The 21,900-nt window shown below is 37.6% G+C and overlaps 1 protein-coding gene across 3 annotated transcripts in view; it reads right to left on the bottom strand.

The window, feature by feature from the left end:
- The window catches only part of mahj (LisH and WD40 domain-containing protein mahjong), a 102,200-nt gene that overhangs the window by 56,391 nt on the left and 23,909 nt on the right, over positions 1-21,900 (bottom strand). For all 3 annotated transcript variants that reach the window (XM_089100137.1, XM_089100136.1, XM_089100138.1), the window contains exon 3: positions 6,730-6,880. In XM_089100137.1, the coding sequence (XP_088956263.1) occupies positions 6,730-6,880 (151 nt within the window). The remainder of the gene's footprint in view (positions 1-6,729; positions 6,881-21,900) is intronic.

The following is a 21,900-nucleotide window of genomic DNA, read 5'->3' as shown; positions in this document are numbered from 1 at the left end:
CAGTCTGAAAAATTATCCTTAACATATTTTCATTTGAAAAAAAAATTATTATCTAATCGTTTTTCCGATCACCCCGGAAATTCCCCGAACAATTTCCCCGGAACATTTCCACATGCAAAATTGAGTTTCGTATAGAAATTCTGTCAAATACCTCCTAGTATAATCTCCCCTGGAAAGTTCACCCCCCCCCCGGAAATTTCCCTAGCCACGGAAAAGTATCCCAATGGAAACTCATCCCAGGCACAAAATCCCCCCCCCTCCGACAAATGTCTGTATACTTCCCAGTAACAAATATGATACGTCAACAATGGGCAACTTTTATAGCTTAAGGACCTATCCCCAGGGGCTGTGGGGGGGGGTCATGTTGTCTCCAGAGCCATAGTTTTGGAGCCTTTCAACTACGCTGTGTAAAACGGCTATCTCAAATTTTTGATCGTTTTTTAGTTTCAATTGCTATTGAGCCGTGTTGCTCCTTACTTACAGTTTTTTTTACCACGAACTGTTTGAGATTAATGCTGATGATACTGGTTTCTATGCTTCGTTGAAATCTAGGTAACCTTTCTAGTAGATGTTCCAATGACGTGAATTTAGAGACTCCCCACTTCCTCTACAGAGGTTGATGGATCTCCGGAAACTATAAATAGTATACTAATTGTTGCTTCTCACTTTTTGGGATCAGGCCACCCTTTCTGCTAAAAGTCCTTATCAGGATAATTAGGTAACACCAACCCTTTTCCTCCCGTACTATGCTTGGATTGACTCCACACACCCCAAATAGTATAACACTAGCTAATATTTACCATAAAATGTGGCCGAAATAATTTTTCTTTTTCTTGATTTAAAAGCCAGAAAAACAAGCATAAATTAAACAAAACAAAAAACAACAAATTTTCGAAATGAAAGTAGCCTAGAGTGGCTAAAATAAATTGAGCAAGATTAACCTTCATTAGCTGGTAAATATCATAATATCAGCTTACAAAAGACGAATAGATACAATGTGTTGAAAAAAGAAACTCAGTTTCACTAAAAATCATAATTGCAAACGCATCAGAGTTGTGAGGTCAAGCCGGAATTGGGCAAAATTTTGAAATTGTCTCGTGACTAATGTCACGAGACGTCTCATGACCTAACAAATAAAGTCTAATATGATATGGTATTGAAACCTGGGAGGTCAAAGGAAAACTAAGATCTGACAAGTACTTCATATTTAATCGGAGGAATATTCGATACAACACAAATGTCGCGCCAAGGATTTAAACACGCATATATCGATTGCAAGGGTGATCTCTCAAACAGCCGTAAAGAATGCGATCTGAGATCGTCTTGTGAAGTTGTTCAGTTTCGAACAATTCGTAAAGAGCTATTTTGAAAGCAAAAGATCCTAATGTGCTGGTAATCATTATGCAAAGTCTAATATAAACATGAAGACAATGAGCATTTTGGATTTGTACTTGTTTGCCGTCCATGTTCTATATTGTTCTCTTTCGGAATCATTCAGAAAATCAATAGCTACCCACCACACTTTAAGTGGACGTTGCAAAGTAAGTTTTTTTTGCTCTGGGAGAGAGATGTTCCCTTATAAACCCAGCTTACAGCCTCAGGGGGATTTGGAGTCTGAGAGATTTGGTAGTTAGCGTAGAAAGAATTAGAGTTAAAATTAAACAGAATGACATTTTATTAGCTGCTAAAACAAGTCAAAAATCAATTCAATTAATCAGATTACTGTCAAGATATAAAAAAGAAATATACAATTCATAATTCTGGCCCCACAGAAGGCTTTATGGCCCAAAACAACTGACTACTGAAACAACACAGCTTATCAGCACACACTAAAATTGAATTAAAGCACTCAAATAAAAGACTGTCACCCACCATTCAAAGCCAGACGAAACCAAGCCACAAGAGATGCTGCAAACAAGGCAAACACCACTCACAACAAGAATTTCCTACCCGGCTCAGAGACTTCTATCCCATATTAAGAAAAATTATTATTAAATATAATTCATCAAGACATTAAAACTTTTTTTTAATCTTTTAAAGATGCCAAACGAATGACATTCTCGAGCTGACTCAGGTAGGGAATTCCACACGATATCACAAGTGGTTAGCGAATTGAAATTAGACCTCACCGATGGAGTAAATTCATACCACAATTAATATTCCTTAAATTGCTAAGATGATGCACAGACTAATCAGTGACGAAAGATGGAGTTGTTTTTAGGCCCGCAGGAACATCCCCATCAAGTTGAAGAAAAATGAAAGACGCACACAAAAGTATGTAGATTGACTGCAAATCAAATACAGGTTTAGTTACAGAACTACTGGTTTCCTGTATAAGGGTCCTTGCTTTATCATATAACTTTGACAACGGTTTCAAAAAAGAAAAAGAGTTGACATCCATATAATAGGGCAATAAGAGACGTAGAATTGTTGTTTATGGGCTAGCTAGAACTTACAAGTTTTGTGAGCGTCTATTCCCGAGGATAAAAGAGCTCAAATTAATTCAAACAGTCTACACATTTTCACCATTGTCAAAGAGCTATTTCACACTGCTCTTGCTTTCCGTAAATTCCATTTGCAATTTGCCATATCCTTCTAAATATGAATCAGAATTTCAGAAGAAAGTGGAAGCTCCAAATTTACCACCTAAAGCATCTTCACATTTTTTTTTAATTCAAAGTGTCCTATGTGGAAGAAGTTTCCGTGTACTGACACAATATTTCACCATAATTTGTGCAGATCTAACAGGAAATTACATATACTCAGAGACGAGCAAAGAAGTTAAATGACTGGCATACCTTTTGTCAATCGATACTTGTTTGAATACTAGCGTGCACATATCCAAAAGCCGTATATGAAATCTTATAATTTACAGGAGATTGAATCTCAGCTTTGTGTTTTTCAGCGGAACTCTTTTTTCCGAGGATTTGAACGAGAGATTTTTTTAAATTACAGTGCGTAGCTACATAACATGCCTCAACTAAGTTACATCCCAATCCCAGTTAACTCCAGTCGTGAATTTGATAATAGTGTTTGCAATTATGTAGACGTAGAAAAAGTGTTCCAAACTAAAATGGCTTGGATTATGAAGAAATGATGCATTACTCTATTGGAGCATGTGATTCGTTGAAATTCGCGAAAGTTACAACACACTGCAATCAATTTTGATTGCTGAACGTAGTGTGAGGGTTTCAGACTGAAATAATTTCCAAGAAAATACTGCATCTCTTTTGTTTCTATGGTAGAGTAGGGTAAGAAGATATAGCTTGCGGAGACTATGTTCATAGGATAGATTTCTGATGAAAGTGGAAAGTTTGGTGGCGCATCTCTGACATTTTCTGAGGGAGCTATGGTCAACACCAAATTTGAAGGGGCACCAATCCTCACAAATTCCAGGTTGGGTCTAACCAGAGGAATGTATATATTCCTTCGACAACATAATCCTTTTTTTAAAGGCAATAGTCTCTAAAACAGTGGCTAGGGTTGAATTTGCTCTGGCGACCTGGGCTTTAAAGTGGTGATGGAATTTAGGGTAGCGTCTTCCATAACACGCAAGTCCCTTTTACCCCTCTAATCGTAATGTTGATGAGTTTTTGTCTTTAGCAACCATACAATAAGATTGGCTCGGAAGTCGCGAGCAACTGATTGTCAACTAAATGTGATGCTATTGCATCATTGATGATATCTAGCAATAATTTAGATGTAACAGATATCAGGCTAATAAAACAGTAATTAAGTGATTATTTTCTCTTCCCCTTCTTAAATGTTGGCTTTCTTCAATTCATCTGGGACTCTTCCTTTCAATTTTATGTTATAAATACACCCATATTAACACTAATGTGCACTACTATTAGCAATAATTAATACCATTGGAAATTTCCAGGACAGCTTCCTGCACCAACAGATTCCTCGGGGTCACAACTTTCATCTTTTTCTAGGTCTTACCCTCTATTGAATCAAGCTCCATCACAATAGAAATTCAGATTAAACGGTCATGATGCTTAGCATGTTTCAGCCGATCCTAAATCAGCAAAGTGCTACACAAGGAAATGGCGACAGGAGGACATCATCAGGCAAGAGAATCAGCGGAAAGAAGAAATTGTCCGAAAGACATAAATTATAACTGCAAAAAGATTTATTTCTACGTCAAAGAATGTAAAGATTTCACAGGTGTGAGGATCCGACAATGTGGATCCAGTCCATTACAAAGTCGAGCTTCATAGGCCGCATAAAAAGTCGAACACTTTTCACACGAAAACTGCTTCCTCCCTTCTTCCGTCAATTGCGCGGTAAAGAAACAGATTCAGGGCGTAAGCTTCTTCTGCGCCATCAGTCCAGACAAAGACGAATCAGACGAAGATTGAATACGACCTTTTTAATGCTTGAAGAAAACAATAAAGCCTGACTTTAACAAGACTGTTAATATAAAAAAAAAAAAAAAATCAAGGTAAAAATAAAAAGCACATATTGGAGCTTTTGGAAGAATACAGGGGTGTCATCACCAGTGAAATTTGCTTTTTTTTTACAAAGAGCACTATGTTGACACAAGCTCAAATAAAGAGATCGGCAAATATCCCTACCGTATTTTTGAATCTAAGCTGAAACATGTTAAAGCCAACCTTCACCACTTACTCGACGTAACCTCACTTACCACCTTCACCACTTATCATATAGCCGTCTACCAGTGAATGGAATTCTTTTATCATCATGGTACCAGGAAAAAGGCGAAAAGATCCGAATCTTTGCAGGCAGCAGAGGACTCAAATCCATAACCAAGAATGAGACTTTTCAAATGTCAAGAGCCGATGTATCGACACAAATGGTTGTTGGATATCGTTGCTACATCACGAAATTTTACAGCAGGTTCGGATATTGGGAGATCAAATTAACAAAGCAAGCAAGGAAGAAGTATGCATTGATTACGCCCTTTTGACTGTATGAATGAACCATTAAGACTATAAAAAGCTCGATTTTCTGTTCAAAGACCATTTCTAAACGTTCAAGTCTGAACTCAAGACAGCGTTTTTGCCGCAAAATCTACATTTTTTCAGCGTCACTTGAGGAGCGTGATCTGCCTGGAGTTCTTGTGAGCCTAAAGAAGCATGGGGTTGCCATTTGACCCGACAAGCCTCAATCTGCTGGAAAAGTAGAGCAGTATTAGTAACACATGTTTGTTCTGGAGATCTTGAATGTTCGTTTAGCAAAGTTAAACCCATAAAAGCTTTCCCCAACTCCAACTCACCGCTGAGATCGTTTCTTGGTCTTACTAGCTATTACCTGAAGTCCGCTAAGTAATATCGATAATTTGTTAGATATTACTTACTTTACTACCATTACTCTGCAGTTCAGACTATAGAAAAAATACTCAAACTCCAAACAGATACCGGCGATATTCCCTTAGGTGCTGTTCTTTTTTCAAGACCTTCCGATGGCAAGCATTCCCTCTTATACATTTCAAGGAAATTACAACCAAGAGAACGCAACTATAGCACAGTAAAAAAAGCGTCACTTATCAGCTAGGGGTTAGAAAGACTTGAATACTATACAAGGTAATTCTTGGTGCAAATGGATCACCGTTCTTTCCAGTAGCTCAACAGCGCCAAGTCAACGAACTGACAACTACCAAGATGGTCAGCTGATCTGCACTAGTTTGATTTTGAGAACCAAACACATCCTGGGAAATGCAATGAAAGCATATGTCACATCTCAAATAGAAGAATATTTCTGATATTTCTTTTCTTCTTCTTTTTTTTGGGGGGGGGGGGGAGGGCGTACTTCTACTTTATTTGCTATTACATTATTAATCCACACAATCCAATCATTATTGACATTTTTAGTACTTTTTATAAACGATGGCAATGCAGTGCATTTAGTTGCAATTGAAAAAGGTTCAGTTTACCCAAGTTTGTCAAAGGGTCTTCTTGTTTTGCTAAGCGGAGATTTATCACTGAATAGGTTGTTTTATTACTCTTCTGCTGTTGTAATATAGTAAAAATATTGAAATGAAGCATCTCGAATGGGCCAGGAAATCTGATTCTGAAAGGGAGAGTCTCGTTTACAACAGCGAAAATGAAAAATAGCAGAGGAGGGGTCATATATAAACTGCAATTTCTTTTAACAATCTTGGGTGTTGAAATGGCTTGACGTGGCAAGCATTGTAATGGTTTGTAAATATTCTTCAGCTCAACTTTCACAACAGGCATCAAGGATTCAATGTGAATTTGATTGGATAGTTGGTAAGACGGACCTAGGGGAAGAATTTATTAAAGTTTGAGTTCCAAAAAGAAATATAGAAGACCCTCCAGGTCTTCGGGGTTAATTACAGTAGCTTTATTATTGTCAAGCAGTTTTTTTATTATCCGCTTGCACCAAAGAGTTCATTAACCTGGAGGAACTTTAATTTGATCCAATTTCACTCAAGTTTATAAACTCATCTTATAATTAATTATAAAATAATCTCATCTAGCTTAATAACTCACACACTTAAAAAGCGGAATTTTGACTTTAGTGGTAATCTGGCTAATCCAAAAACATTACCTTATTCCTGTTTCAAAAGCTTAGGTTTCAAAATTTAAGAAAGTGTCCAGTGTCAAATTATAATGAAAGAACCTATCTACAATACATTATTAAATACACCCAAAACTATGAAACTTGTCCTTTTTTCAATTTGAGTTTCAAAGTGAAAGGGTGACACTTTCAAAGCAGTAAATGATATTGACACCTACTTACTTTGTTTACGAAGGTATCCCTCTTGAAGATAGTTTTTAGCATGTGTCCAAGGTTTCCAGTCGGATCGCTTCTAGAGGGATGTCTGTCATCAAACGGATCCGGATCCATCTTCATGTACAGCTCAGTCTCACCTTCTACTAAGTCTGCTAACCTGAAAATGCAAATGACCACAAATTTTTATCAGATTACAAAATTTAGCTTGTGTCGCACCAAATCTGAAGGATAAGCAGCCTAGAGTCTTAAAGATATTTTGGGTCTCAATATTATTGGACACCATAAGCGATAAAAGTTCTGTTTGATAAGCAATTTTTGCTCAACTATTCCTTAAGAATTGTCGCTAGAACATTTTTTGTATGGCTACTCAGGGTCCACTAACGTGTTTATTGTGCACTATGATGCACTAAATGCAGGTATATATGGGGAGTAGAATTATTCGAGATTAACAGCATATTAACTATACCTGTATTATATAGCCGGTCCCAAGCTTGGATAAAGGAGAAGTGCTGGACGGTAAACTAGCAGTTTGCAACTGGGAAAAAGATTTCCTTTATAACCCTTCAGGTAGGAATCAACGAGTGACTCAACACCAGGCACAAAGTGCGGGGATAAAGCAGTAGAGCGGGCAATAGGGTTTACACACCTTGGAGGTACAGTCGAACGAACGGATCCAGTAAAACAGAAGTGCAGTCTAGAGTTAGACAAGTCAGTGGAGCTTTTACAATCAATTTGGCGATCAAAAAAGTACTCTTTCAAATTAAAAATAAGCCTGTTCTACCGTAATGTCCTATCCACTCTCCTGCGCTGGTACCTAAGCTACCAGCAATAAAGGAGGATCTTTGTTTTCAAAGCTAACTGTCTTCGCGGCATACCAAATATTTACTGGAGGCCACGTTACCAACCCAACAATCAGCCAAAGATGAAGGAACTACTTAGGCCATATCATCCGCATGGCAGAAGTGGCAGAAGATACTCTACGGAATGGCGTTGGCGTGGCAGCTAGAAGGAACCTAAAGAAGAGGAAGACCAGAAAATACGTTTCGTCAACCCTACCAGTGGGACCTAAAACACTATCGACGCGATATTCTAACCCCAGCGGAAAGACATCTAGTCAACAGAACATATGAGAGATGACTGGCGGCTCTTTCTGGATGTCCTGAGTGTCTCTGGCGGCCCATGTGGAGCTAAGGTCTTCACGGCATACCAAATATTTACTGGAGGCCACGTTACTAACCCGACAATCAGCCAAAGATGACGGAACTACTTAGGCCATATCATCCGCATGGCAGAAGATACTCTCCGGAATGGCGTTGGCATGGCAGCTAGAAGGAACCTACAGAAGAGGAAGACCAGAAAATACGTTTCGTCACACCAACCAGTGGGACCTAAAACACTATCGACGCGATATTCTAACCCCAGCGGAAAGACATCTAGTCAACAGAACATATGAGAGATGATTAGCAGCTCTTCCTGGATGTCCTGAGTGTCTCTGGCGGCCCATGAGGAGCTAAGGTCTAAGGTAAGCTAAAAGCATATTAAGGACGTAGCATAGCAATTTCAATTTATCAAATTCTAACATCATATTTTGCTCAATTAGTTTGAAGCATGAATTATATAGATTAATGTTTTCATATTTAAAAGGGCCTTGCCCATGGAGAGGAAAAAGATCACTCAAGAGCTTACTAAATTGGTTAGTTTTGATTTGTCTTAAGTTTAAGATGCATTCACTATTAAGACCGGAGCGATGAACGATGGTTTTCAACAAAAAAGTAGATATTTAATAATTTAAAACAAGCAGTAGAAAACAGCTCCCATAAAATGTCAAACAAAAAACAATAAGAAATTATTACGAATAAAGAATCAAGCCTAAGACGAACCAAAATTACAGTGAGTAATGAAATGATAAGGCAAACTCAAATCACCATAAATAAGAGTAGGGCTACCGTCTCTCTCAAACCTCTCTACAGGCTAGAACATCATTTGCACTGCTGAAAATTTAACTTATTCCTTCAAACACTACAAAATTATGGTTCTGTAAGTTTTTTAATAGTAATCAGATTTCCTGTAAATTTCAAACGAACAGACTCAAAAGGGAGAAATCATCGAAGGAAATTAATCTATTAAAGCAGTAAAACTGAACAAGTCAAGGAATTTTTTCTTCATACATACACCAAAATATTTTTCTGAAAGTTTTATTGGGCTATAGAATTCCTAAAATATGAAAACAAATTATTTTGAAGTAAGAAAATATTGATGAAAATTAGAATCATATAAACATAGTTAAACTAGATTCACTGTCACATTACTATTTTCCATGAAGATTTTTTTTTTTCCTTGGAAGTTAGGTTAGTTTCTTCAACATTATTCATTAAAGAGAAAAAATTTTCTACAAAATAAAGTTTTTAAAGAAAAGCAAGAGCTACATTAGACCAAAGACGAGCAGATATGAAGACAAATAATAGTCCAAGCGAATATTTAAATAATATTTCGTATATTCCGTAATATTTCAAGCGACATTAAATCACTATCAATAAAATCACTATAATAGCCATGATTACTGAAAAGAACAAATGAATGTGGATAGAAAATTTAATATATACTGACATTCATTTCAGGACTTATTATTCTGGACTTAATTTCTGGACAATTTTTGACTTATTACCGCAATAAAAGAGAAAATTCATCAGCCATTACCCCCAAAATTTCATGAACGTTTCAACTTAATTTCCTTAAAATTTCCACAGATATCGCAGATACACCCTGTTCACAACCTTGGATGCTCAAAGTGTCTGTTGATTTAATTCATATTCCAACTCAACATGTCCTGAGACTTTCGAATAAATACCCTTAGCCCTTCCTGAGGTATCCTAAGTTCTGATGTATCAACCTAAGTTTTTCCTAGGATATTGCACTGACGACCTTTGGATAAACTGGATAAACAGAGTGGCTTCGAATTAGTTTTAAATCCCACTCAATTTTGCCTGAAAGTTTTGACTTAATACCTTATTCTATTCCTGAGATCTTGTATCTGCGCTATTTTGACAACCTGGATGCACTTAAACTCTTTTGATATAGATCAATAGTAGTAGTGGCAGCAATCACAGTCGAGTATTAGTAGTAGTAGTAGTAACAGTCACAATAAGTCACAGCTGCAGTTGCAAGTATTCGCAGTCACATGTTGTCGCAGTCGCATTTCCGAGTAGTCGCAGTCACAAGTATGCATTGTTAAATCATCATATGGTCATGGTTACAGCCACAATTAGTTGTAGTCGCAGTCGTAAGTAGCTGCGGGCGCAAGTAGTTTCTAGAGTCGCATGTCGCATTTTGCTGCAATGGCAGTTCCAAGTAGTCGCAGCCACAAGTGGTTGGAGTCGCAGGCGCAGGTAATCAGAGTCAAAATTAGTTAACAGTAGCAGTAGTAGTAATTGGCTCAATAGCAGTAGCATTAGTAGCCCAGAAAGCTTCAACGTAATACCCTTAGCCGTTCCTGAGATATGTTTGATACGTCGTTTTGACTACCTGTATAGTGTGTTTTGATTTAATTTGACATCTCCGTCAACTTTGCCTGTCAGTTTCTATTAATACCCTATTCCATTCCTGAGATATCCCGCCTATGCCATGAAAACCAGTGGCGTAATTTCGCCAAAATCCTGGGGGGGGGGCAAAGTAGGAACCACTTCTCCCAAATCAAGTGAAAACTGAAAAATGATCCATATATTACCATAAAGGCAAATAAGTACTAGAGAAAACTGACCTGTTTCTCTAGATAGTTGAATTATGCAGGCTTATCTTAGTTTTGACAAGATTTTTTGCAGAAACTAAATATCAGCTGGGGGGCAAACTGAGGTCTGGATGGGGCAATTGCCCCTCTCCCTGCCCCATAGCAAATTCCGCCCCTGTTCAAAAAACCTGGATTCACTAATTATTTTGGTTTAGTTTACTAGTAGCAGCAATAGCAGTCGTAATAGTCCTAGTACTAGTTACCCTGAAGTTTTAGCTTAATACCCTTAGCCATACTAGCAGTAGTAGTACGCGCATATTTTTTGAATACTTCAACATCCCCCTCAACACGCTCTGAAAGTTTAAACTCAATATTTCATGCTGTTTCTAAGATGTTGCTGATACGCACTTTTGACAACCTGCATGCACATACGTGCATTGATTTAGTTCATCATCCCCTTGAACATTCCCTGAAAGTTTCACCTTAATAGCCTTAGCCTTAAAAGTAATAGTAGTAGCAGTGGTAGTTGTTGTTATAGTAGTGGCTAGAAGTACTAGTAGCAGGAGTAATAATTGTACAAGTAGTAATAGTAATATACACTTAGCTCCTTTTGGTTAGTTAGTTCAATATCTCCCTCAATACTCCCTGAAAGTTCCATCCTTATAACCTTAGCAGTTGCAGTATCAGCAATAGTAGTAGTTTGCACATAAAACCTTTTGGTTATTCAAATACCTCCTTACTAAAGTTTCACCTTAATACCCTTAGCTGCAGTAGTAGTAGTAGTAGTTGCATGTAGTAGTAGTAGCAGTTGATGTGTGCACATAATGCCTTTTCGTTAACCCAACGTTCCCCTCAACATGCCCTTAAAGTTTTAACTTAATGCTCTAAGCCTTTTGGTTAGTTCAACATACCTCTCAACATGCCCCGAAAGAGTCTACTTATTACTCTAACCTGTTCCTGAAATATTCCTAATATTTTGTTTTGAGAACCTGCATTAATACAGTATTTAATTTAGTTCAACCCCCCCCCCTCCCTAAACATTCCTTGAAAGTTTCATTTTATACGCTTAGCCGAGTAGCAGTAGTAGTAGTTGTTGCAGTAATATGCACATAGTGCCTTTTGGTTAGTTCAACATCCCCCTCAACATGTCCTGAGATTTTTAACTAAATAATCTAAGTAGTTCCTGGGATATTGCTGATAGTGTGTTTTGATATAGCTCAAAATACCCTCAAAAACTTCCTGTAAACTTCACCTTAATACCCTTAGCCTCAGCATTAGTAGTAGTCGTAGCAGTATGAACATTTTGCCTTTTGGTTTGTTCAACATCCTTCTTAAAGTTCACTAAAAGGTTCAACTTAATACCCATAGTGGTTCCAGGGATGTTGCTGAATAGTTCTTTTGACAACCAGCATGAGCATAGTGTTTTTTGATTTTGCTAAAAATCCCCTCAACATTCCCTGAAATTTTCACCCTTATACCCTTAGCCTTATTAACAGTAGGTAGCAGCAGCAGCATGCACACTGCGTCTTTTGGTTAATTCAACACCCACCTCAACATGCCCTGTAATTGTCAACTAAGGTGAAAGTCTTCACTTGTCACACAGATTGACAATCTTTTGTCATTTCTGTGTACTTATTCAGTCTATTTACAGTGATTAATTAAAAAAAACTTTCCGGAAAAGAAGTTTTTCAAAGAAAAGCAAAGGCCATTTTAAACTTAAGATCAGCAGATACAAATATCTGTTAAAATTCAAACTCAAAACGACCAGAAATTACTATTAAATAATAATGAAACCCAAAACGAACAGAAATTGAATAAACAAGCATAGCGAAAAAACATACAGCAAGTAATAATATAAATAAATAAATAAACCCTAAAACGAGTAATGCTTAAATTGAATAGGCAAATCAAGCTCAAAATGAAAAAAATATTTTGCTATTGAAGTATAAATGAAATCCAAAACGAACAGAAATTAAACAAACAATCAATGCAAACAAACATACAGTAGATACCAATGTAAATGAATAAATAATACTTAAAACGAGTGAAACCTGAATTGAATATGCAAATCAAGCTTGAAACGAATAAAAATCACTACAAACAAGAGTTAGGGTGTCGCCTCCTTCTCTCACTGTAAAAGCCTAAAACCCACTGCGTCATTGGCGCTTTACTGAAAACGAATTATATTACAAATATTTTCTTTTGTACATAATATTGAAAATAAACATTAAAATTACAGTAAAGTTTTGAACTGATGAGCTTTCAGCAATTACTATTATTATACATCAAATATTCAGTTTAATTTATTAGTTCTTTTTAAGATTGTTCAAGACGAATATAGTTTCACTACAAACAAGAGCTTGGATACTGCCAGATACTGCCAGGATACTTCCTTAACTGTAAAAACCTAAAGCCTACTGCGTCATTGGCGCTTCACTGAAAACAAATTACCTTATAAATATTAATTATTCCAAGTTTTTACAGCATTGAAAATGAAAATAAAATTACAGTGAAATAAAATCTTGAACTGATGGATTTTTCAACAATTTATATGATTATATGTCAAATATTTAATTTGATTTTGTTTATACTTTCCAAGAATGCTCAAAACACAAATAGTTTTCAGTAAAGCACCAATGACGCAGTAGGTTTTAGGTTTTTGCAATGAGAGAAGGAGGCAATACCCAAACTCTTGTTTGTAGTGATTTTTGTTCGTTTCAAGCTTAATTTGCATATTCAATTTAAGTTTGACTCGATTTAAGACTTACTTATTCATTTACATTAGTATCTATTGTATGTTTGTTTGCATTGACAGTTTTTTTAATTTCTGTTCGTTTTGGGTTACATTTATACTTCAATAGCAATTTTTTTTTTTTTTTTTTTTTTGAGCTCGATTTGTATATTCAATTTAAGCATTATTAGCTTTAAGATTTTTTTATTCACCTATATTATTACTTGTTGTATGTTTTTTTACTATGATTGTTTACTTAATTTCTGTTCGTTTTGGGTTTCATTTATTCTTTAATAGTAATTTCTGGTGGTTTTGAGTTTGAATTTAACAGGTCTTTGTATCTGCTGATCTTAAGTTTAAAAAGGCCTTTACTTTTCTTTGAAACACTTTTTTTTTGTAGGAAATTTTTTTTAAATGATTTTTGTTCGTTTTTGATTGCAAAAGTTTCAAGTTTTAAAAATTTCTTATTCCAAAATCAAACATTTTTTTCAAAATCAAATGTTTATCAATGTATTGAAACTAGTAACAAAGTAACAATATCAAAGTAAAAAAAATGGGTTTTTGTCAACCTTGGAGGTTTTATTATCTGATGATTGAACTATTTTTAACAAAATGGCTATCTCAAAATTTTTATCGGATGGGTTTGTGGAAAAAAAAGCGTGGTGAGGGGGAGGATAATTCCCTACTATCTCTTTTGACTCTTTAAAAGTGAACTAGAACTTTCAGGTTTCAATCAAATGAGCCCTCTCTGAAGTTTATACGAGCATCTCTTCTCTGAGAACCATATTTGCCCGCAGGCCTTAGCTTATAACGCCTGTTTCCGGGCCCTAGGGGGCTGTGTCGACCTCAGAGTTTTAATATCTGATGTTTGAACTATTTTTAACAAAATGGTCACCTCAAAATTTTATCGGATGCATTGGGAGAAAAGGAACGTGGGGAGATAGCTACCCTCCGATCTCTTTTGACCCTTAAAAACTGAACTAGAACTTCCAATGTCCAATCAAATGCTCTCTGAAATTTATACGAGCATCCCTTCCATAAAAGCTATATATACCCCCGGGCATAACTTACAACGCCTACCCCGGGCCCTGAAGGACTGTGTCGACCCCCAGAGTTTTCGTTATATGATGTTTCAACCATTTTGAAAAAAAACGCCTCTCAAAGTTCTTGTCGGTTGGGTTTGAGGAAAATAGGGCGTGGAGAGGGGGGAGGGGGGCTAGTTGCCCTCCAAACTCTTTTGAGTCTTAAAAAGTGAACGATAACTTTTAGTTTCCAATCAAATGAGCCCTCTAAGAAGTTTATACGAGCATCCCCTCCATAAGAACCATACATGCCCCCAGAGCATTACTTACAACGCCTACCTCTGGGCCCTGGGAGATTGCGTCAACACAGGAGTTTTTCTTATCTCACCTTAGAACTATTTTTAAAGAAATGGCTATCTTGAAATTTTAACTGGATGATTTTGGGGAAAAAAGGGTGTGCGTGAGGGGGGGGGGGCTGGTTGCCCTCGGATATCTTTTGACTCTTAGAAAGTGAACTAGAAGTTTCAATTTCACATCGAATGAGCCATCTCTGAAGCTTATACGAGCATCCCTTTCATAAGAACCATTAACGCCCCCAGGATAACCCTTACAACGCCTACCGCCCGGGCCCGGGGGCGTTATGTCGACACCGGAGTTTTTATTATCTCATTTTTGAACTATTTTATTTTTTAAATGGCTATCTCAAAATTTGTAGCGGATGGGTTACGAGAAAAAAGGCGTGGGGGGATAGGGGCTAGTTGCCCTCCGATCTCTTGACTCTTAAAAAGTGAACTAGAACTTTGAATTTCCAATCAAATGCGCCGTCTATGAAGTTTATACGAGCATCCCTTTCATAAGAATCATACAATCCCTCATGGCCTTACTTAGAACGCCTGCCCCAAGGTCCGGGGGGGGGTGTATCGACACCAGATTTTTTCTTATCCGACCTTTGAAATATTTTTAACAAAATGGCTATCTCAAAATTTCCATCAGATGAGTTTGAAAAAATGGCGTGAGGGGGAGGTGGCTAGTTGGCCTCGGATTTCTTGTGACTCTTAAAAATAAAACTCGAAATTTTAATTTCCAATAAAATGAGCCCTCTCTGAAGTTTATACGAGCATCCCTTCCATAAAAGCTATATATACCCCCGGGAATAATTTACAACGCCTACCCCGAGCCCTGAAGGATTGTGTCTACCCCAGAGTTTTCGTTATGTGATATTTGAACAATTTTCAAACAAAATATCTCTAGAAGTTCTTATCGGATGGGTTTGAGGAGAATAGGGCGCGAAGGGGGGAACTAGTTGCCCTCCAAATTCTTTTGAGTCTTAAAAAGTGAACGATAACTTTTAGTTTCCAATCAAATGAGCCCTCTAAGAAGTTTATACGAGCATCCCCTCCATAAGAACCATACATGCCCCCAGAGCATTACTTACAACGCCTACCTCCGGGCCCTGGGAGATTGCGTCAACACAGGAGTTTTTCTTATCTGACCTTAGAACTATTTTTAAAGAAATGGCTATATTGAAATTTTAACTGGTTGATTTTGGGGAAAAAAGGGTGTGCGTGAGGGGGGGGGACTGGTTGCCCTCGGATATCTTTTGACTCTAAAAAAGTGAACTAGAAGTTTCAATTTCACATCGAATGAGCCATCTCTGAAATTATACGAGGATCCCTTTCATAGGAACCATTAACGCCCCCAGGACAACACTTACAACGCCTACCACCAGGGCCCTGGGGCGTTATGTCGACACCGGAGTTTTTATTATCTCATTTTTGAACTATTTAAAAAAAAATGGCTATCTCAAAATTTGTAGCGGATGGGTTTAGGGAAAATAAGCGTGGGGGGATAGGGGCTATTTGCCCTCCGGTTTCTTCACTCTTAGAAAGTAAACTAGAACTTTCAACTTCCAATCAAACGAGCCCTCTATGAAGTTTATACGAGCATCCCTTTCATAAGAATCATACATGCCCTCATGGCATTACTTAGAACGCCTGCCCCAGGGCCCGGGGGGGAGGGTTGTATCGACACCGGATTTTTTCTTATCCGACCTTTGAAATATTTTTAACAAAATGGCTATCTCAAAATTTCCATCAGATGAGTTTGAAAAAAAGGCGTGAGGGGGAGGTGGCTAGTTGCCCTCGGATTTCTTGTGACTCATAAAAATAAAACTCGAAATTTTAATTTCCAATAAAATGAGCCCTCTCTGAAGTTTATACGAGCATCCCTTCCATAAAAGCTATATATACCCCCCAGGAATAATTTACAACGCCTACCCCGAGCCCTGAAGGATTGTGTCTACCCCAGAGTTTTTGTTATGTGATATTTGAACAATTTTGAAAAAAAAATATCTCTAAAAGTTCTTATCGGATGGGTTTGAGGAGAATAGGGCGCGGAGGGGGGGGACTAGTTGCCCTCCAAATTCTTTTGACTCTTAAAAAGTGAACGATAACTTTTAGCTTCCAATTAAATGAGCCCTCTAAGAAGTTTATACGAGCATCCCTTCCATAAGAGCCATATATGCCCCCAAAACATAACTTACAACGCCTGTCCCCGGGCCCTGGGGGGGGGGGGGGGGGGTGCGTCGACACAAGAGTTTTTCTTATCTGACCTTTGAACTATTTTTAACAAAATGAATATCTCAAAATTTTTATCAGATGGGTTTGGTGGGAAAGGGTGTGCGTGGGGGGGGGGGGGGCTAGTTGCCCTAGGATATCTTTTGACTCTTAAAAATTGAACTAGAACTTTCAACTTCCCATTGAATGAGCCCTCTTTGAAGTTTATACGAGCATCCCTATCATAAGAACCATATACGTCCCTAGGACAACACTTACAACGCCTACCCCTCGGGCCCTGGGGGGTTGTGTCAACAACGTAGTTTTTGTTATCTAATTTTGAACAATTTTTTTGAAAAAAATGGGTATCTCAAAATTTGTAGCGGATGGGTTTGGGGAAAACATGGAGTGGGGGGGGATAGGGGCTAGTTGCCCTCCGATCTCTTTGGCCTTTAAAAACTGAACTAGAACTTTCAGTTTTCAATCAAATGAGCCCTCTATGAAGTTTATACGAGCATCCCTTTCATAAGAACCATACATGCTCTCTGGGCATAACTTAGAACGCCTGCCCCGGGTCCTGGGGGGTTGTGTCGTCACCGGAGATTTTTTTATCCGACCTTTGAACTATTTTTAACAAAATGGATATCTCAACATTTCCATCAGATGAGTTTGAATAAAAGGCGTGAGGGGGGGGGGGGTCTAGCTGCACTCGGATCTCTTGTGACTCTTAAAAAGTGAACTCGAAATTTCAATTTCCAATCAAATGAGCCCTCTCTAAAGTTTATACAAGCATCCCTTTCATAAGAACCATACATGCCCCCAGAGCATAATTTACAACGCCCGCCCCCGGGCCCTGGGGGGTTGTGTCTGCACCTGAGTTTTTGTTATCTGACTTCTGAACTATTTTTAACAAAATGGATGTCTCAATATTTTTATAGAATGTATTTGGGGGGAAAGGGGCGTAGAAGGGGGGGGGGCTAGTTGCCCTCCTAATCTCTTTTGACTCTCAAAAACTGAACTAGAACTTTCAATTTCCAATCAAATGAGCCCTCTCTGAAGTTTTTTACGAGCATTGCTTCCATAAGAACCATATATTCTCCCAGATTATAATTTACATCGCCTGCCCTCGAACCCTTGGGGGTTGTTTCGACCCGGAATCTTGGTTAAATGATCTTTGAATTATTTTTTTTATAAATGGATATCTCAACGTTCTTATCGAATAGGTTTGAGTAAAAAAAATGCGAGGAGGGGGGGAGGCTAGTTGCCCTCCGATCTCTTTTGATTCTTAAAAAGTGAACTAGAACTTCCATTTTCCAATCAAATGAACCCTCTTTGAAGTTTATACGAACATTCCTTCCATAAGAACCATATATGCCCCCAGGACATAACTTAAAACATCAGCCCCTGGACCCTGGAGGGTTGTGTCGACATCGGAGTTTTTCAAACATGTGATGTTTGAACTATTTTTAACAAAATGGTTATCAAGTTTTTTATCGGATGAATTTGGCAAAAAATCGCGTGGGGGAGGCTGGTTACCCTCCGATCTTTTTTTACTCTTAAAAAATGAACTAAAAATTTCAATTTTCAATCAAATGAGCCCTCTCTGAAATTTATACGAGCATTCCTTCCAGAAGAACCATATATGCCCCCAGGGTGTAAGTTACAACGCCTGTCTCCAGACCCTGGGGGGATTCCGTTGACACCGGACTTTTTGTTATTCGACCTTTGAACTATTTTTACGAAAATGGCTATCTCAAAATTTTAATCGGAAGCATTTGCGAAAAAAAGGGCGGGGGGCTAGTTGCCCTCCGATCACTTTTGACTCTTAAAAAGTGAATTACAACTTTCAATATCCAATCAAACGAGTCCTCTATGAAGTTTATACGAGCATCCCTTCCATAACAACCATATATGTCCCTAGAGCATAACTTACAACACCTGCCCCCGGGCCCTGGGGGACTGTATCGACACCGGAGTTTTTGTTATCTGAACTTCAAGCTATTTTTAACAAAATAACTATCTAACAAATTTTATCTGGTGCAATTGGAGAAAAAGGGCATGAGGGAGGGGGGAGGGTAATTGCCCTCTGATCTCTCTTGACTCTAAAAAAGTGAACTAGAACTTTTAATTTCCAATCAAACGAGCCCTCTCTGAAGTTTTTACGAGCATCCCTTCTGTAAGAGCCAAACTTGCCCCCAGGGCATACCTTACAACGCCTGCCCCCGGGTCCAGGGGGTTGTGTCGACCCCGGAGTTTTTGTTATATGATCTTTGAACAATTTTTAACAAAATGGCTACCTCAAAATTTTTATCGAATGTATTTGGGGAAAAAGCGCGTGGGTGAGGGGCTAGTTGCCCTCCGATCACTTTTGACTCTTTGAAAGGGCACTAGAACTCTCGATTTCCAATCGAATGAGCCCCCTTTTACGTTTATACGACGACCCCTATTATATGAAGTATCTCTGGAAAAAAAATGGAGCATGGGGGGGGGGCTAGCTGTCCTCCGATCACTTTTGACTTTTAAAATGTGAATTACACCTTACAATTTCCAATCAAATGATCCCTCTATGAAGTTTATACGAGCATTCCTTCCATGACAACCATATATGTCCCAGGGCATAACTTACCCCGCCCGCCCCCGGGAACTGGGGGGGGGGTGTCGACATCGGAGGTTTCTTATTTGACCTTTGTATTATTTTTAACACAATGGTAATCTCAAAATTTTTATCTGATGCAATTGGGGAAAAAGAACGTGAAGGAGGGGGGCTAATTGCCCTCCAACCTCGTTTGACTCTAAAAAAGTGAACTAGAACTTTTAATTTCCAATCAAATGACCCCGCTCTGAAGTTTTTACGAGCATCCCTTCTATAAGAACCATATTTGCCCCCAGGGTATAACTTACAACGCCTGCCTCCGGGCCATGAGGGCTTCTGTTAACCCCAGAGTTTTTGTTATATGATCTTTGAAATATTTTTAACAAAATGGCAACCTAAAAATTTATGCCGGATGTGTTTGAGGGGAAAAGGGCATGGGGGGGGGCAAGTTGTCCTCCGATCACTTTTGACTATTAAAAAGGGCACTAGAACTCTCGATTTCCAATCGAATGAGCCCCCTTTGAAGTTTATATGACGATCTCTTCCATATGAAGTGCCTCTGGTGAAAAAAAAAATAATAACAATAAAAAACTGGAGCCGTATGGCCTTTATTATAGGCAGCACTATAGCGTTGCCTCTTATTGCAGTATTTTGAAAGTTATTAAGATGTGTTTTATTTATTTGTTTGTTTTCTGTTTTTCTTTATATGTTGCGTTTAATTTAACTCTTTTCCCCATTGATAAAGGCTTCCGAACGTGGAATCGAAACATTCAGATTTTTATTATTTAAAGTTTTTTTTTTCACTGTTTTACTTAAATTATGCCCGTTTTTACCTCTTAAATTCTGTAACCTTAAAGACCATTATTCTAATGAAATCTGTATACAGTTTACTGGGAAAAATGGGCCTTGGAACAAGCCACTCTGTCCAAAAATTGTACCCTTTATTTTTTGTTCTAACTTTGGTATACTGAGTAATAGAATGCTTCACGTATTTCCTGTAATAAATACTAGGGGCAGAACGATCCCAAAATGTTGTATGACTCCATTACCAGTTTCAATTCCAAAACATCTCTTGCTTTCAGTTTTTATTCCGATTCGGATGTTCTGTACAAGCAATATATTTTGTTTATATTTAGTAGGGGGAAGGTCTGAAGAGTATGATAGTCCCCTTCTAATATAGGTGAATTTCTAGTTGTTTGAGTTTTACTTCAAGTTTAACCTTTACTTTTACTTCAAGAAACTTACACATCAGGAAAACAAGAATTTCATTTTTTTTTCAAAAAATCACATAAACCTAATCTTTTCCTTCTCTCATTATATTTGGTTGAGTATGAACTTTGTTCTCAGAACTATTCACACTTTCCTGAAGCAATTGGAGCTGCTACCTCTTCAAAAATAGCAATAAATTTCTAATGAAGTTAAGACCCTAGAATTTCTGAATTTTATTTTTATTTCCAAGCAAGATTTGTGTTAAATCTCCTTGTTACGTACACAAGAGGCTATTATGCCATTTACACTACACTGAAAGCGAATACAATCTGAGAGCTTCGGTTTTTATAGTCAAAAATTAAAAATACAAATAGACAAAAATAAATATACTGCCAATCCTTCCAGGAAAATTTCGTATTTCAATAGCAGCATATTTGTAACAAACCATTTAGTTTTACTAGAGTGATTCCACAATTGGTGTTTGATTTTTCACCGAAGTTGGTATTTAAGGGTTTCTTCAACTTACTAATTCCAAATTTGTGAAATCACCTCTTGAGCGTCTTAAACAAAACACAGTATACAGCATGCATGTTTACCATGTGTTTTCCAATTTCAACTAAAATTTGTATTCAAAGGATTTCTGAGATTTTCTATTATAAATATGAACCTAATACTGCAATATGAAAATCCAAAATGAAAAAAATATCACGAAGGTGGTAAGCAAATTTCTTTCAAATTATTTTGATTTCCATCAGCGTTGTTATTTAAGAGCTTTACAAGTCATCAATCTTAATCAACTATGGACACAGTAAAGAGCGACTTGTCGTTCATATATTTTCCCACACATTGTTATATAGAGTAGAGGATTGTAGAAAGTTGAGTGCAGACCAGTTCGATCGCAAATCCAAAGGTTTAGTGCCTTTTTCCGTGACAAAACGGATAAGATTCAAAATTAGCCTTTCCATTCCTAGGTAAGACTTTGACTTTACATGGCCCTTGAACAAATTGTAACAGTACCAATTTTAACCTTATGGTGGAAAAACTTAAAACGTCTGGAGGCAAGATGATGTGTGCAGCCCAAAAGGCAAGGGCACCAATGCATCCAAACAGCCAAATTCAAGACAGAGATTTCATGGAAAATTTTGTCGTAGAGGTTATCATCAAGTTCCTGGAAGTAGAGTAAACAAGAAATACTAGCTGGACCTTCCTCCTTGTATATTTAGAATCAAGGATATTCTTTCTTGTTTAGCTGAAGTATCTTAATGATTATGTTTCAATGTGCCTTTCACCTTTATTCCTTATTACTACATTATTCCTTGACAAAAAAACATATAAAAAATAGG

This window comes from Artemia sp. Qi Xiang Cuo, chromosome 14 (assembly GCF_049724085.1).
Source record: "Artemia sp. Qi Xiang Cuo chromosome 14, ASM4972408v1, whole genome shotgun sequence".
NCBI lineage: Eukaryota > Metazoa > Arthropoda > Branchiopoda > Anostraca > Artemiidae > Artemia > Artemia sp. Qi Xiang Cuo.
This window is presented reverse-complemented; position numbering and strand designations above follow the sequence as displayed.